The following is a 15,369-nucleotide window of genomic DNA, read 5'->3' as shown; positions in this document are numbered from 1 at the left end:
TTCTCTTTCTTAATTCCTGAAATTTATGTCAAGACTGTATCTTTGAACCCTTTTATTCATTGATTCGTTTGACAAATAGTTATTGAGCACTTGTTATGTGCTGGCACTCTTCTAGGCATTGAGGCTACAGTGGGGAACAAAACAAAATCCTTGACTTTGTAGAGTTCACATTCTGAGGACAGCAGTCAATAAATAAACAAGTATATATCATTTCAGGTACTATTAATTGCTAAGAAGAACAGTGAAGCAGGGTGAGAAGGATAAAGAGTGGTAGAAGAAGGAGGCTGTCATTTTATATACGATGAATGTGGTATTTGAACAGAGACATGATGGGCTTTTAGGAGCAAGCCATGGGCTACCTGGAGGAGGAGTAGCCTAGGCAGAGGGGGAAGTAAGGCGAAGATGCTGGGTCCAAAGAAGCTTGGTCCACAGCTAGGAGTTCCAGCCACAGTTGCTAGAGGACAGTGAGGAAGGGAGAGCATGGTAAGAGGTGAGGTCAGAGGCAGAGCGAAGGCAGGTGGGGGATGGGGGCTGCTCATATTAAGGGAAGAAGGGAAACCAGTGACGGTTTGGGCAGAAGAATGATGAGGTCTGACTCGTTTTAACCAGATAGTTCCAGCTGCAGTGCAGGAATAGGGTAGAAGCACGGAGACCAATTAGGAGATTTTTGAAAAAAATCAGGCCAGAAATGATGGACTGGAGTGGTTGAGGTAGAGGTGGTGAGAAGCATTCTCACCCTGGGTGTAGTTTGAGACCTGAGTTTCCTTCCTTCATTTGTTTTTTCCTTTTTCCTCACTATTCTTTAGAGTACGTAACCCCTCCCCCCAAGTAATGAAATTTGTATTTATATAGTTTTGAGACTAGGGGCTTTATTTCTGGTCCTGTCTTAGTCGTTTCTCGCCTCCTCTGTCAGCCCCTGTAAAGTTTACTCGATACGGGGTTGGGCTCAGATGATGATAACACTGCTGCAGATTCTACATCTAGGAGTTCTGGCGTGATGGGAGAGGGGATCAGCATGTACTAGGAAGGGAGACTTGAGAGCAGGGTCTTCCCTACTTCTGATCAGGGAACTCAGCCGGAAGCATGGTCTACTACTAATCATGCCCAGAATCTGCATTCCTTATTTCCTTACAGAAGTTGTTTTCATCACTGACAGTTTTACAGAGAAAACTCATACTGGGGTAGAGAACTGCAGCAAAGACAGGAAGCACTGCTGTGCTTCAGGCTGATGTGTGGGCAGCGACGATACTTGTCGTAGAACCTTAGTGTCTCAGACTTGGAAGGCTCCCTCGAGGGCATTTGATCCGGTCTTCTCCCACTGCTGTGTAAATCCCTGCCATGATATGTAATCATCTAGCCTCTGCTTCCAGAGTCTAGAATCCATAGGTCATAGAATGTCAGTGCTGAAAGTGATCTTAGAGATTATATAGGCCTGAGGCTAGAATCCAGGAGTGTGAACTCTCAGACCCATGTTCTTTCCACTCACAATGTTGTCACTCCAAATACAGGACAGCCCTTGCTGGTAGAATGACAGAGGTGAGTTTAAATGTCTCTGTTTTCATCCCATCACAGGCTGTCTGGGCTTATTTTCTTTTCAGTGCTGAACAGTAATGAATCCTTTCTTTTTATTTTCAACCCTAGGGGTTGCCCTCCTCTCAGATGTGTACCCTGAGAAAATCTTGCCTGGCCTGTTGGCACAGTATGATGGCGGTAAAGACAAGCACACACTGGAGACCAGAATGAAAGTCGGGGAAATCCTGATGCGAATTGTCAGGGCATTAGGTGAGTTTTCTTGTTCCAGCATCTGGAATGGGGTTAGGGAGCAGTATGGCTGTGGAACCAAAGTCTGTGCACCTGGAGGCTTGTTATGCTAGCAAGGTGAGGACAATTTGGGGGCTGAAGTGAGTTACTTCCTGTTCAAGGATTTAGCAAATGTCCAGCGCACACCAAGAGATTGGCAGCAATAGTGCCCGTTCTTCTGCAACTGCTTAGTCTCCTCCCCTGAGCTATGTTGGGGCCCTGATTTTCCTCAGAGCTGGAATGAGAAGTTTCCCACTTGCTGAGCAGCAGCAACCATGAAAAAGAAGGGGAATGTCAGACAGGGAAAGAAGAGCGCTAACTCTGGTTGAATGACTTCTGTGTGCCAGGTCCTCTACGTGTATGTAATCTCATCTAATTTTCCCAAGAAATTCTATAAAGAGGCTGTTGTTAGGCCCATTTTATAGATGAGGAAACTGTAGCACAGAGACCTTCAGCAATTTGTTCAAGACTCATTCAGCTGGTAAATAGTAGTGCTAAGAACTGAACCTACCAACTCAAAGGAAGTTGCTCAAAACCACACAAGCTGAGAGTTGTAAAGCCATGGGCTCTAGAGTTACACTGCTTGGGATCAAATCCCAAGCTTCTGCTTATCAGCTTTGTGATCATGGGAATGTTTCTCAACCTCTTTGGTGCCTCAGTGTCCTCATATATAAAAAGAGGATATTGATAGCACTTACCTCATATGGCTATTGTAAGGATTAAATTTTACTCTTTACCCACTAGGGGAAGATTTTGAAAAACAAACTAGCTTTGGGATTCCCTGGCGGTCCAGTGGTTAGGACTCTGCGCTTCCAATGCAGGGGGCGCAGGTTTGATCCCTGGTCAGGGAACTAAGATCCCGCATGCTGCACGGCATGGCCAAAAAAACCCAAAAAAACAACAAACTAGCTTTTGCCTCTTGTATCAAGAATTTACGTTGAATTCTTCCTTCACCAACATTTTTAAGGATTTCCAAAGATTCCACATAGCCATGCATCATTTCCACAGACGTAGCCCTTAATTTTCCTAATTTCTGGGTGACCCTCTGGCTAAAGAAGATAGAACCTAGATCTCCAACCACTTAAATTCTTTTATCGCTGAAAGGAAAATCTCATGAGAGTGAAATTAAAAGATCTTTTTTCTGCCCTTTGAAGAAGGGCGAACTTTCTATATTTGCTTTAGTCTTAAATCTGGGTCTGAAACATACCAGACAAGTGCACCATTATGAGAATTGATTCTCTCACAGTAGGTGTGAGTGTTAAGTTTAATGTATTACAGGATCAGATGCACCTCTGACTTCCATTTGTGTGTATCATTGTGATCATCGATCTGAGAAGGATGTGTCTGATGCATCAACAAAACATGTCTGTTCTCTGTAACTTCTGGTAGACCGCTATCATTGGCGTGATAAACGCTGAAAAGGCACATTTCTCCATCTCCACGGGCCAGTCCAAATCATTTCCTGTGGTGAGATTGAAGGTGGGGATGAAGGACTAGGTTGAGTGTGAGAGAGGCCTTGCTCCTCCTTACATAGTCCCATAATTAGCCCAATTTCCAAAACTACCTTCTGGCATTTCAAAGCGTATTCCATCAATTCTCAAAGTTCTAATCTTCCTGTAGCCTACTCTAACAAGTATCCAGCTGTAAACATTGCCTTAGCTTTAACTGCTACTTTCTAATTCACCTTACCAACTTGTCCGGGTGCATAGATGAGATGACTGACTGAAATCCTTTAAGTGAAATTAAAGCCCATTTTTACAACATAGCCAATGTCCTCAGTTTACTATTGGTGTGGAAATCCTTGTGACAGCCACTTTATAAGACTTCTTTAATAAGTACCCTAGTTTCAGTGGTCCAGGCCTTGTGCTCTCCCCATCCCCAGCTCTTCTTTGCAGCAGGGGGATTTCCATGGGAACACAGGCCCATAGGTAGGAGCCAGGTGCAGTACTACCGCTTCCTCTTGGCTTCAGTTCCCTAACCACATCTACTTTTCATCCTGCCGCTAGACAATGGTGAAAAATCAGCAGGAGTTTTTTTTTTCTTTTCATTAAAAAAAAAAAATTGAAGTATCATATACATATAGAAAAGTATATAAAGTACACTAATTTTAATAGTGTAGTTTTATGGTTTTCTACATATCTGCCATCACCCAGATCAGTACAGAGAAACGTCTAATAACCCATAAAGTTTCCTTTTTTCCCCTTCCTGAGCTATACCTGCCCCAGAGGTAAGCACTATTCTGACTTTTTATCAGCATCAATTTATTTTGATTGTCCTTGAACCTCATTTTTTAAAAAAAATTATTTATTTATTATTTTTGGGTGCATTGGGTCTTCTTTGCTGCGCGCGGGCTTTCTCTAGTTGCAGAGAGTGGGGGCTACTCTTCGTTGCGGTGTGCAGGCTTCTCATTGCGGTGGCTTTTCTTGTTGCACAGCACGGGCTCTAGATGCGTGGGCTTCAGTAGTTGTGGCACGCGGGCTCTAGCGCGCAGGCTCAGTAGTTGTGGCGCATGGGCTTAGTTGCTCTGCGGCATGTGGGATCTTCCCGGACCAGGGCTTGAACCCATGTCCCATGCATTGGCAGGCGGATTCTTAACCACTGCGCAACCAGGGAAGTCTGAACCTCATTTTAATGGAATTAAATCCCCATGTTTCCAGTAAGTTGATAGATACGGACACTTGGGTAAATTTGGGTCAAATTTTAGGGGGCAAGAATATTTCATAGGCTGTGCTGTGTATTGTATTTCCTGTTGTCTCACATTACAAGGCGTATGATGTCTGGTGTCTCATTTTAGTGATGTGAAGATTGATCAATGGTGTTTCTAGTAGGATACATCCATAATAAACTTCCCCATCAACCTTCCTCCTATTGGTTTTAAGTAACCACTGGTGATTATTGCCTAGATTGTTGCTGTTACTTCATAGAGGTTACATTTTTTTACACGTTAGGAAACAGATACAGAGACGGTTACTAACTTGCCTAATGTTACATAGCTAATTAATGATGAATCCAAAATTTCAATCCAGACAATCTGACTCCAGATCCAGTCTGTTACCCAATACACAATTCTGTATCCTGAAAATTTTCCCATGTCATTAAGCATCTTTTTCCTGTCATTAACACACATTTTCCATATCCTCTATAGTTTTTAATGATTGCATTAGACGATATCATTTGAATGTATCATAATTGTTTTCAACTGACCAGCTTACAGGTTGTTCTAATTTTTCACTATTATGAATTACGTTAAGATGAATATTCTTGTAGCTAAATCTTTGTGCAGATCCACGATAATTTCCTAGGAAAAATTTCTAAAAGTAGAATTTCTTAAAAGCATGTGCATATTTTAAAACATATTTATTGCTAAATTATCTTCCCAAGAGATTGTGCCAGTTTATATTTTAATGTTTGAGAATATTTGTACCCTCATCAGCACTATGTATGCTATGTGTTATTTTTATCAAGCAGATATATAAAGAAATGTTGCTGTGTTTTTATTTCCATTTATTCAATTGACAGGGTTAAATATTTTTCATATTTTTATTGGCTAAATTTTTGTGTTTGTGGAGGGTGTATGTGTGTGTGTGTGAATTGACTGTTCCTATCCTTTCTTCATGTTTCCATTGGGGTGTTGATTTTGTTATTTAATTTGTAAAAGCTTTATATATTTACAGATCTTGAACCACTAACATTTATGTTGTAAATATTTTCTTTGGTTTGTTTACATTTTAGTTTTGTTCATATTTTCTGTTTCGTTTGTTTTGAAATATAGAAGTTTTTTATTTTGATGTAGGCAAATCTATCTTTTCTTTTATGGTTTCTCTCTTATATAGAAAGGCTTTCTTAAACCAACATTTTATAAGTATGAATCTATATATTTTAATCTCTACTCCTCAACATAGAAAATATGGTGGAAGGATTTTGGTTTCATTTCTTTTATTTAAGGAACTATTTAGTTTTTTTATTGTACTTTTAGAAATTTAATCTTAATGCATTGCTAAATTACCAGTCACTCCAAATGTTTCTCCATCTGTTTCCTCTTATATGGCCCAATATCGACATTGACAATAACCTGTGGGCTGTTATATGTCATTGCATTTTTTTAAAACTTCTTTTAAATGTATAACATTAAATAACTGTGCCCAAGATATTGAATTGGTAATTGGGAGAATACCTGACAAGTGGAATTAAAGCAAAGGGTATCGAGTACATCTGTAAGGGTATTTCCTTCTGAGATTGCCTAGAGCATTATTCCTGATCTGATATAGACTACACTCTTCTCACATATGCCAGATGAAGTATCTTCTCTCTCTTCAGCAGAGCTGGACAAGCACTACCAGTTCTTTGTTCCTCTAGGCCAGTGATTCTCAAATGGGGGAGTGGGGGGAAGAATTTGCCCCCCAGGGGACATTGGCAATGTCTGTAGACATTCTTAGTTGTTAAACTGGGGGCAGGGGGGACGTTACTGGCATTTAATGGGTACAGGCCAGGGAAGTTTCTAAACATCCTACAGTGCACAGGACAGCCCCCTGCAACCAAGAATGATCTGGCCCAGAATGTCAGTAGGGCTCCTGCTGATGCACCCTGTTGTAGAACTCATGTTCTGCTTTATAACATCACTCAGATATGTTAGTTACATCCAGGACTGCCACATACAATTGTGCAGGTTGTTCTCAGATTCAAAAAGTCCAAGAGGCGGTATTGTATGAATGGCAGGGCCTGGAGCTGTACATTACTCACCTGTGCAGTCATCCTGGTGGCCTTGACTGAATTCTACCCTATCCTACATCTCAGTTATATCTTAGATTGCCATCTCACTGGAGAGAGCTTGAAAAAGTTATTCATTCCTTCTTGTAATTACAAATCCTCTTGGATGTGGGAGGTTCTGCACATGGCTAATCTTATCTATTTTTTACCAATTTTATGAGCATACTTTTTAGTGGATAGCCTTTTCTGATATCTGCTGAATATAGGAGTGTGTCCTTATTATAGAGCCTGTGGCCACCTTTGAAGTGATTACATATGCCTCCTTTTTTTTTTGCCTTCCTTTTACATTTAATGGACCATAATATGAACTAAAGTATATTTTTAAATTATCCCTTGTATTTAGGGAATGTTTTATATCCTTTGCTGATATTTATTTCTCATTCTAAGGAAAAAGAGAAATAAATGAAATTGCTTTTTACTTGTTTGTGGCTCTCATTTGAATTTCAAGCTTGGATCAGAAGTCCTTGATGGAAAAACAAGTTTCCTTCTCTGCCCATAGTAATACCCAGACATTCTCTGAATTCTAATCTCCTGCCTTTGTCAAGTCTAAATCATATAAATTCCTGGGTTATTTGGTAGCTCTTTCTAATGCTCAAAGCTCTTTTTTTAATCTTTTTTTTTTTTTTATTGGGGTATAGTTGCTTTACAGTGTTGTGTTAGTTTCTGCTGCACAGTGAAGTGAATCAGCTGTATGTATACATATATCCCCTCTCTTTTAGATTTCCTTCCCATTTAGGTCACCACAGAGCACTGCGTAGAGTTCCTTGTGCTATACAGCAGGTTCTCATTAGTTTTTTTATCTTGAATATGTTTATTTTTTTCTTAATCTTGAGAGCAGAGGCATCAATGTAGTTCAGTTCAAAAATGTTTTTTGAGTAGGCACTGAATGGCCAGTTCTGTGCCTGGGGCTGGAAATAGGAGCACGAAAAAGCAACCGTCTCTTCCTTCAAGGAGCTTATAGTTGAATCAGAGCCATCAACTCATACACAGATCTTCTAAGGTGACCTGCTGATTTAGGGAGAGGCCTGTGTAGGGTATTATGGGAGCTCAGAGGAAACGGTCTTGTCTGTCTTTTTCTCTTTGGGACCCTGCAGTTGAATGTGGCAAAGTGCTTTGGGGCTACATCAGTTCCTCATCGTTATCAAGAACAGCAGGTCAGTTTTTGAAAAATGGCTTTGTACGTTAGCTTTCAGAGATTTTCAACTCACAGCATAGCCTGAAGGTGAAAAGGTGGGTTGGATATGGGGCTTCCCTGGTGGCACAGTGGTTGAGAATCTGCCTGCCAATGCAGGGGACACGGGTTCGAACCTTGGTCTGGGAAGATCCCACATGCCGCGGAGCTGCTGGGCCCGTGAGCCACAATTACTGAGCCTGCGCGTCTGGAGCCTGTGCTCTGCAACAAGAGAGGCCGCGATAGTGAGAGGCCCGCGCACCGCGATGAAGAGTGGGCCCCGCTTGCCACAACTAGAGAAAGCCCTCGCACAGAAACGAAGACCCAACACAGCCATAAATAAATAAATAAAAATTAAAAAAAAAAAAAAGGTGGGTTGGATGTGTGAATAATTGGGTACTTGTCTGGGAGTTCAGCATTCATAGATTTCAGCAGCAATGAACAACAGTCAAGGATTAGAGTTCACATACTTTGAAAGGAGAATTTGTCAGCAAAATTCAGAGAATTAAATGAAATGCTTCTTGCCAAGTTTGCCTAGGTTAGCATCAGTATAGTTCAATTCAACAAATACTTATATTAATATAAATTGGAAATACTAATCTGGCCAAAATTGAAAGTTGGAGCCCAGGCCGAATAATTTTTTTTCTTCTCTTCCTCCTTATGTTTTTCTTCCTCATGTCAATTTTTCTGAGAGATATAACTTTAAAATCTATTCATAGACCTTTCCCTTCCTAATTGTATCAGTAATACGTGATAATTTTGGACAATTTGGAAAATATTAAAAAGTGTAAAGAAAATAATCACTAATAGTCTCACCATTCAGAAGTAACCATTCTTTGTTTACATTTTGATGTTTCCTTCTAGTTTCTTTTTCTTTCTCAGACTTGTAATTACATTGTACGTATCCTGCTTTTTAAAAAATTTAACATTATAAGCACTTTTCCATGTCATTAAATATTTCTTGAAAATATAAGATTTATTGGTTATTAATTAATAACCTGAGTTTATCATAATTTTATTTAATTATCTTCTAGAAAGATATTGTTTAATTAGGTGGTTCCAGTTCCTTACTTTATGAGGAACTTTATGAGGATTATAAGAAGTGTGCTATTGATTATTCTTATACGTAAATCCTTTGGTGAATCTTTGATTCTTTCCTTAGGATTGGTTCTTAGAAAGGAATTACTAGGTCACAGTATGTGCCTGCTTTTAAGGCTCTTGGTATTTAGTGCTAAGTTGCCTTCCAGAAAGGGATCCTCTTGTCAGCAGTGAATGAGACTGCTAATGTCTCACAGAGAAAAATTATTCCATGGCTTCAGACCTATCCTCTAACCCTGACCAGCTATCTCTAAAATGTGTACCTTTGCTCCCAGAAGGAATGGAGGAGCCTGTCAGAGAATGTTGGGGGTGGGTGGGTGGATGAAGGGAAGGAGGTCAGGGAAGGACTGATGGATGGATGCATGACTCAGTGTGAACCCATTGCTGCCCTAGAAGAACAACTCAGATCTGGTAGTGTCACCATGACATACAAAGCACAGCACTTATTTTTAGAGGCAGAACGTAGTCTTCTAATCAGCAAGCTCAGACAAGTTCTAGTTTACTCTAGGTCAGAAACTTCTAAAAATGAGAGCAGGAATAGAAAGCCATATTCACTCACGTTGCTTCATCTTAAGAGTACCTTCAGTGAACTCTGTAAGAAAGATCAGGAATTAATATTTGGAAAGAGGAATGAGGGGAGAGAACTAAATCTCAGGTCTGTTGCAGTGTGCCACGGCAACTAGAATGACACTGGGAACGCAGGGACAAAGCAGCTTATACTAGGTTCGGAGGTACCTTTTCTCAAATTCCTCTATATGCTAGGAGAAGGGTAGGTCCTGGGCTCTAGGGTATATTTCTAACTCTTAGAATCTGCAGAACACCCTTATTTAATGCGCTTTGTCAACTCTTTTCCATATCACCTGCTTAATTTTTATGTTTTAGTTCAGCATTCACTTTGCCACCTCAGAGTTCATCCAAGTGATGAGCAACCCATGATCCCATCCAGCTCCAGGATGAAGCCCGTAATCTGATTGTAGAAAACCTGATGATACCTGCCCAGAGAGGGGCAAATTCAGCCCCAAATTCTGCTCTGACAAACACCTTCTTCTAGCCAGTTGTAGAAAACAAAGGAAAATGGAATAATTGGATTTGTCTAGCAGGCTACTGTGAGTTCCAGTTGGGTTGGCCTGAGAATTAAGATGAGGAGAAGAGCTTTTAAACAGCTGCATAATATTTTATAGTATAGATACACCACAGTTTACTTATTCAACCATTCCTCTGTGGATGAAACTTCACTTTTTTTCCTATGACATGCAGTACTGCAATATAAATTCTCATATTTGTGTGCTAATGGAAATATATATCTGTATATATGCATATTTCATATATATGTACATATTAAAGAACTGGACTTTTATTTCTGTAAGATTGATATTTGCCAAAGTGGATTCACTCAAAGGCTGTTTATATTTTAAATTGTTTATATACTGACAGATTACTTCCTGAAATTGTGGGTGAGATAGGGCTTTTTGAACCCCCTGCTGTGTCCATTGTCAAATAGAGAAAAATATCTTTTGAAGATTGTGTTTTTCAAAGTGAATGGACTAAAAAAAGTTCTCTTTTGTGTTATTTTGTTGTTTGTCTTGATGGCAGTGGGAAAAAAAAGTCTTGTTTAAAGTAATAAATTACTGGGAATTCCCTGGTGGTCCAGTGGTTAGGGCTCCACGCTTTCACTGCCGGAGCTCAGGTTCAGTCCCTGGCTGGGGAACTAAGATCCTGTAAGCTGTGTGGCAGCAGCCAAAAAAAAAAAAGTAATAAATTATTAATTCATTATGCTATTAAGTAACGTATAAGACTAGTCAAGGAATGACAAATCGCCTTTAGAAGTATCTTACTCAACAAAATTTGTTTAAAGGTGCAGCATTATAATGAATCAACTTAAGGGCATTCTAATTAGGTAGTTTCCAGAAATATTTAAACTTTTAATTTACTAATTAAAAAATTTTAGTGTAAGGGCTTTTTCTTTCATAACATATGTTTTGGTTCCCTTATGTGTAGTAAAGGACCTCAGAACATAATGGCTTAAAACAACCACCATTTATTTGTTCAGAATTCTGTAATATTGGTCATGCTTGGCAGGGCCAGCTCATCTGCTCCACATGGTGTTGTCTGGGCTCAGCTGGTGGTTCTGCTGCATGCGGTGTAGGCTGGGCTCACCCAGGAGGTTGCATCCAGGTGGAATCTTGACTGGGGCACCCTAGTGCTCCTCCACATGGCTTCTGTCTGTCCCTGTGTGTGGATACTCATCATTCAGTAGCCTAAGTCAAACTTCTTTTCCGCATGGTGAATGGTTTCCCAGAGAACGAAAGCAGAAGCTGCCAGACCTATTAAGAGCTAAACCTAGAACTGGCTTAGTATGACTTCTGCCACATTCTACTGTCAAAGTAAGTCCCCAAACCAGCCCAGGTTCAAGGGGAAGGGAAGTAGCCTCTGACTCTTGATGAGAGAAACGGCACTCAGGGATGGTGTGTTGGCAGCATACCTGCATACTAACTACTACACGGTCAAAAGTAGTGCAAGCTTATTGCCACGTGCCTAACAATACACAGGTATATAAAGAAAAATCCAGTCTCTCCCAAATATTAGTTATATTTAATATTCTTACCTCCTAAAGTAAACAATGATAGTAGTTTGGTATATATTCTTTCACACCTTTCCCTGTGTTCTTATAGGTGTGCAAAAATATATGGGCTTTTTATGTGGGCTTTTTTTCTTTTACAAAAACAGAACATTAACATACTATTTTACTCTTACTGTTATTACATACTATTAGTCTGCAGTTTGCTTTCTTTGAAATCAACTTTACCGAGGTGTAATTTACATACAGTAAAATGCCCCCATTTTTTTTTCTTTTTAAAAGTAACTATTTCTTTTTTTTTTAATTTTATTTATTTATTTATTTATTTATTTATTTATTTATTTATTTATTTATGGCTTTGTTGGGTCTTCGTTTCTTTGTGAGGGCTTTCTCTAGTTGCGGCAAGTGGGGGCCACTCTTCATCGCGGTGCGCGGGCCTCTCACTATCGCGGCCTCTCTTGTTGTGGAGCACAGGCTCCAGACGCGCAGGCTCAGTAATTGTGGCTCATGGGCCCAGTTGCTCCGCGGCATGTGGGATCTTCCCAGACCAGGGCTCGAACCCGTGTCCCCTGCATTGGCAGGTGGATTCTCAACCACTGCGCCACCAGGGAAGCCCCTCCCCATTTTAAGTACACATTTCAATGAGGTTTGATATAAACTCATGTAACCATCACTATAGTCAAAATATAGAACATTTTCATCACCTCAGGAAGTTCCTTTGTGCCCACATCATCTCCCATTCCACACCCCAATCCTGACCACCACTGACATGCTTTCTGCTATTATAGGTTAGATTTGTCTTTTCTAGAGCTTCATATGAATGGAATCATAAAGTGTATACCCTTTCATGTCTGAATTCTTTTGCTCAGCAGAGGTTTTTGAGATTCATCCATGTTGTGTATATTAATATTTCACCACTTTTTATTGCTAAGTAGTAATACTTTATATGACTATACCACAATCGTTCATACATTTACCTGTTGATGGACATTCAGGTTGTTTCCAGTTTTGAGCCATTATGAGTGTAGTTGCTGTGAATATTCTGGTACAAGTCTTAGTGTGAAGATATATATATATATAGATATAGATATAGATATATGTTTCTCTTGGGTAAGTACCTAGGAGTGGAATTGCTGGATCATATGGTAGGTGTATAAGAAACTACCAAACTGTTTTCCAAAGTAGTTGTACCATTTTACATTATGACCAGCAAGGTATGAGAGTTCCAGTTGCTCCATATCCTTGCCAACACTTGGTATCAATATTATTTTTTTAGTTTTTAGCCGTTTTAATGAATCCGTAATGGCATCTCATTGTGGTTTTAATTTGTATTTCCCTGATGACTAATTGTGTTCAGCTCATGTCTTTTCAAGTGCTTATTTTCTATTCCTGTATCTCTTTTGTGAAGTAACTGTTAAGATCTTTTTCCATTTCTTCATTGGATTATTTCTCTTTATTTCTCCAAGTCTTTATTAAGTTGTAAGAATTTTTGTATGGAGTAGATACAAGTCCTTTGTCACATATATGTATGGCAAATAGTTTCTACCAGTCTTTTCTTTTTATTTATTTACTTAGGCTGTACCAGGTCTTAGTTGGGGCACATGGGCTCCTCACTGTGGCATGTGGGCTTCTTAGTTGTGGCATGTGAACTCTTAGTTGCAGCATCAACCAGTCTTCTCTTAATGGTGTCTTTTGAGGAGCAAACATCACTTTTTCTGGTTAAAATAATATTTATCATAATATTAAGTAAATATGCAAAAACAAAGTTAATTATATATTTTAGGTCATTTACAGCTTTAAAAACATATACATTTAAAATTTTAGGGACTTCCCTGGTGGTCCAGTGGCTAAGACTCCGTGCTCCCAATGCAGGGGGCTCAGATTAGATCCCTGGTCAGGGAACTAGATCCCACATGCCGCAAATAAAGATCCCACATGCCGCAACTAAAGCTCCCACATGCTACAACGAAGATCCCGCATGCCACAGCTAAGACCCGGCACAGCCAAATAAATAAATAAATAAATAAATATTTTAAAAATAAAAAAATTTTAAAAATTAGAAAATAAAATAAAAATTTAATGCCAACAAAAAAAATCAAATTGATGACATTATTTTGATATGATAGATTATGTGTTGCTAAAATGAGATGAAATCACTGCCCACAGTGTGTGTATGGTTCTGATGTTAAGGTAGAGAATTTTTTTTAGATCAGCATGCCCAAGTTATTATATGTTGTATGATGAATCCTTACTCCCATATTTTCCCTCTGTATGAACTATTACAAAACCCTTGGGTTCTGAAGTCAGGCTGCCTGCATTCAAATCCCAAAGCTGCCACTTCCTGAGTCTTGAATATGTGACCATATGCAAGTTACTTAATATCTCTGTCCCTGTTCCCTCATTTGTAAAATGATCATCATAATAAGACCTATTTCATAGAGCTCTGGTGAGGCTTACAGGAGTTAATAAATGTAAAGTGCCAGGTATATAGTAAATACTCAATTAATGCTATTTATTACCTTTTTTTACCTCAAACTCTGTTCAGTAACTCTTCAAGGACTAAAGCCTCAGCTCTGTAGGGACACCAGACAGTTTTGGGTAGAATTTCAACTGCCTCAAGAAAACAGGAACTGAACTCAAACCAGGCTTCTTACGTAAAGCCAGGGATCAGGTTTGTACTACCTCCCCCACTCCCTCCCACCCCCAACACACGTAAGGATGAAAGCTACAATTACCTCTGGGAACAAGCTTCTCTCTTGGAAGATGAAAGAAGGCACACCCACCACCAGACCCTGGTCCTGGCAACTAGGACTTATTTCTATTATTTCTCAAGGCTGAAAGACCCTGAAGTAAAACTGCTTCTCAATTGGGTTACCTGCACCATCAGTTTCTTCTTTCTACTGAATATATTTTAAACAAATAAACAAAACACCTTCTTAACCCCATATCCCCTTCAAACTATAGGTCTGTTTCTCTGGTCTCTTCCATAGTTAAACTCTTAGAAAAAGTTGTCCGAACTTGCTGGCTGCACTACCTCCTTTACCATTTTCTTCCCGAGTCACTCTGAGGGGACTTTTATCCCCAGCATTCCCTTATCAACCAAAATATTGAAAAAGCCAGTGGTCAGTTCTTCATCCTCATACTACCTGACCACCCAGTAGCATTTGATATGTTTGACCATTGCCTCCTTCTTGAAACTCCTTCCTCTCCAGGCCTCCCATGCAATAGACTTGCCTGATGGCTCTTACCTCATGGCTTTTCTTCCTCAGTCTTCTTCGCTGGCTCCTTCCCCACTACCAGATCTCCAAAGTTTGGAGTCCCCTAAGGCTCTGTCCTTAGTCCTCTCTCTTTACATGGTGCTACTCATTACCTGGTCAATCTAACTAGAAGTTTATCAATTGTATTAACATTTTTTTCAAAGAACAAGCTTTTAGTTTAATTAATTTTCTTTATTGTTTTTTGGTTTTCCATTTCATTGGTTTTCCCTCCTATCTTTAATATTTCTTGCTGTAGTTATCTATCGCTACATGACAAATTACCTCAAAACTTATCGGATTAAAACAAACATTTTATCTCATCGTTTTTGTAATTTAGGAGTTCAGTTATGCCTTAACTGGCATAAGTTATGCCTTAACTGGGTGCCAGTTATGCCTTAACTGGGTGCCTCTGCCTCAAGGATTCTCATAAGGCTGAAATCAAGGTGTTAGCTGGGCTGCAGTCTCATCTGAAGAATCAGCTGAGGATAGAGCAGTTCTCACACTCACTCACATAGTTGTCAGGATTCAGTTGTTTTCAGGCTGTTGGACTGAAGGCCTCAGTTCCTTGCTGACTGTTGACCACAGCTTCCTTCAGCACTTTGCCACATGGGCCACTCCACAGGGCAACTCAACATGGCAGCTAGCTTCCACCAGAGTGAGCAATCAAGAGAGCAGGAGAGGGGCTTCCCTGGTGGCGC

General features: G+C 39.8%; 1 protein-coding gene across 1 annotated transcript in view; it reads left to right on the top strand.

Annotated features, from left to right (window-relative positions):
- Nucleotides 1-15,369, top strand: part of TANGO6 (transport and golgi organization 6 homolog) — a 186,650-nt gene that overhangs the window by 108,053 nt on the left and 63,228 nt on the right. Inside the window, exon 15 of the mRNA XM_007198182.3 lies at nucleotides 1,642-1,782. Within this exon, the coding sequence (XP_007198244.2) occupies nucleotides 1,642-1,782 (141 nt within the window). The remainder of the gene's footprint in view (nucleotides 1-1,641; nucleotides 1,783-15,369) is intronic.

This window comes from Balaenoptera acutorostrata, chromosome 19 (genome assembly GCF_949987535.1).
Source record: "Balaenoptera acutorostrata chromosome 19, mBalAcu1.1, whole genome shotgun sequence".
Lineage (NCBI taxonomy): Eukaryota > Metazoa > Chordata > Mammalia > Artiodactyla > Balaenopteridae > Balaenoptera > Balaenoptera acutorostrata.
Note: the sequence above shows the minus strand (reverse complement) of the source record. Positions and strands in the feature narration are given on the sequence as shown.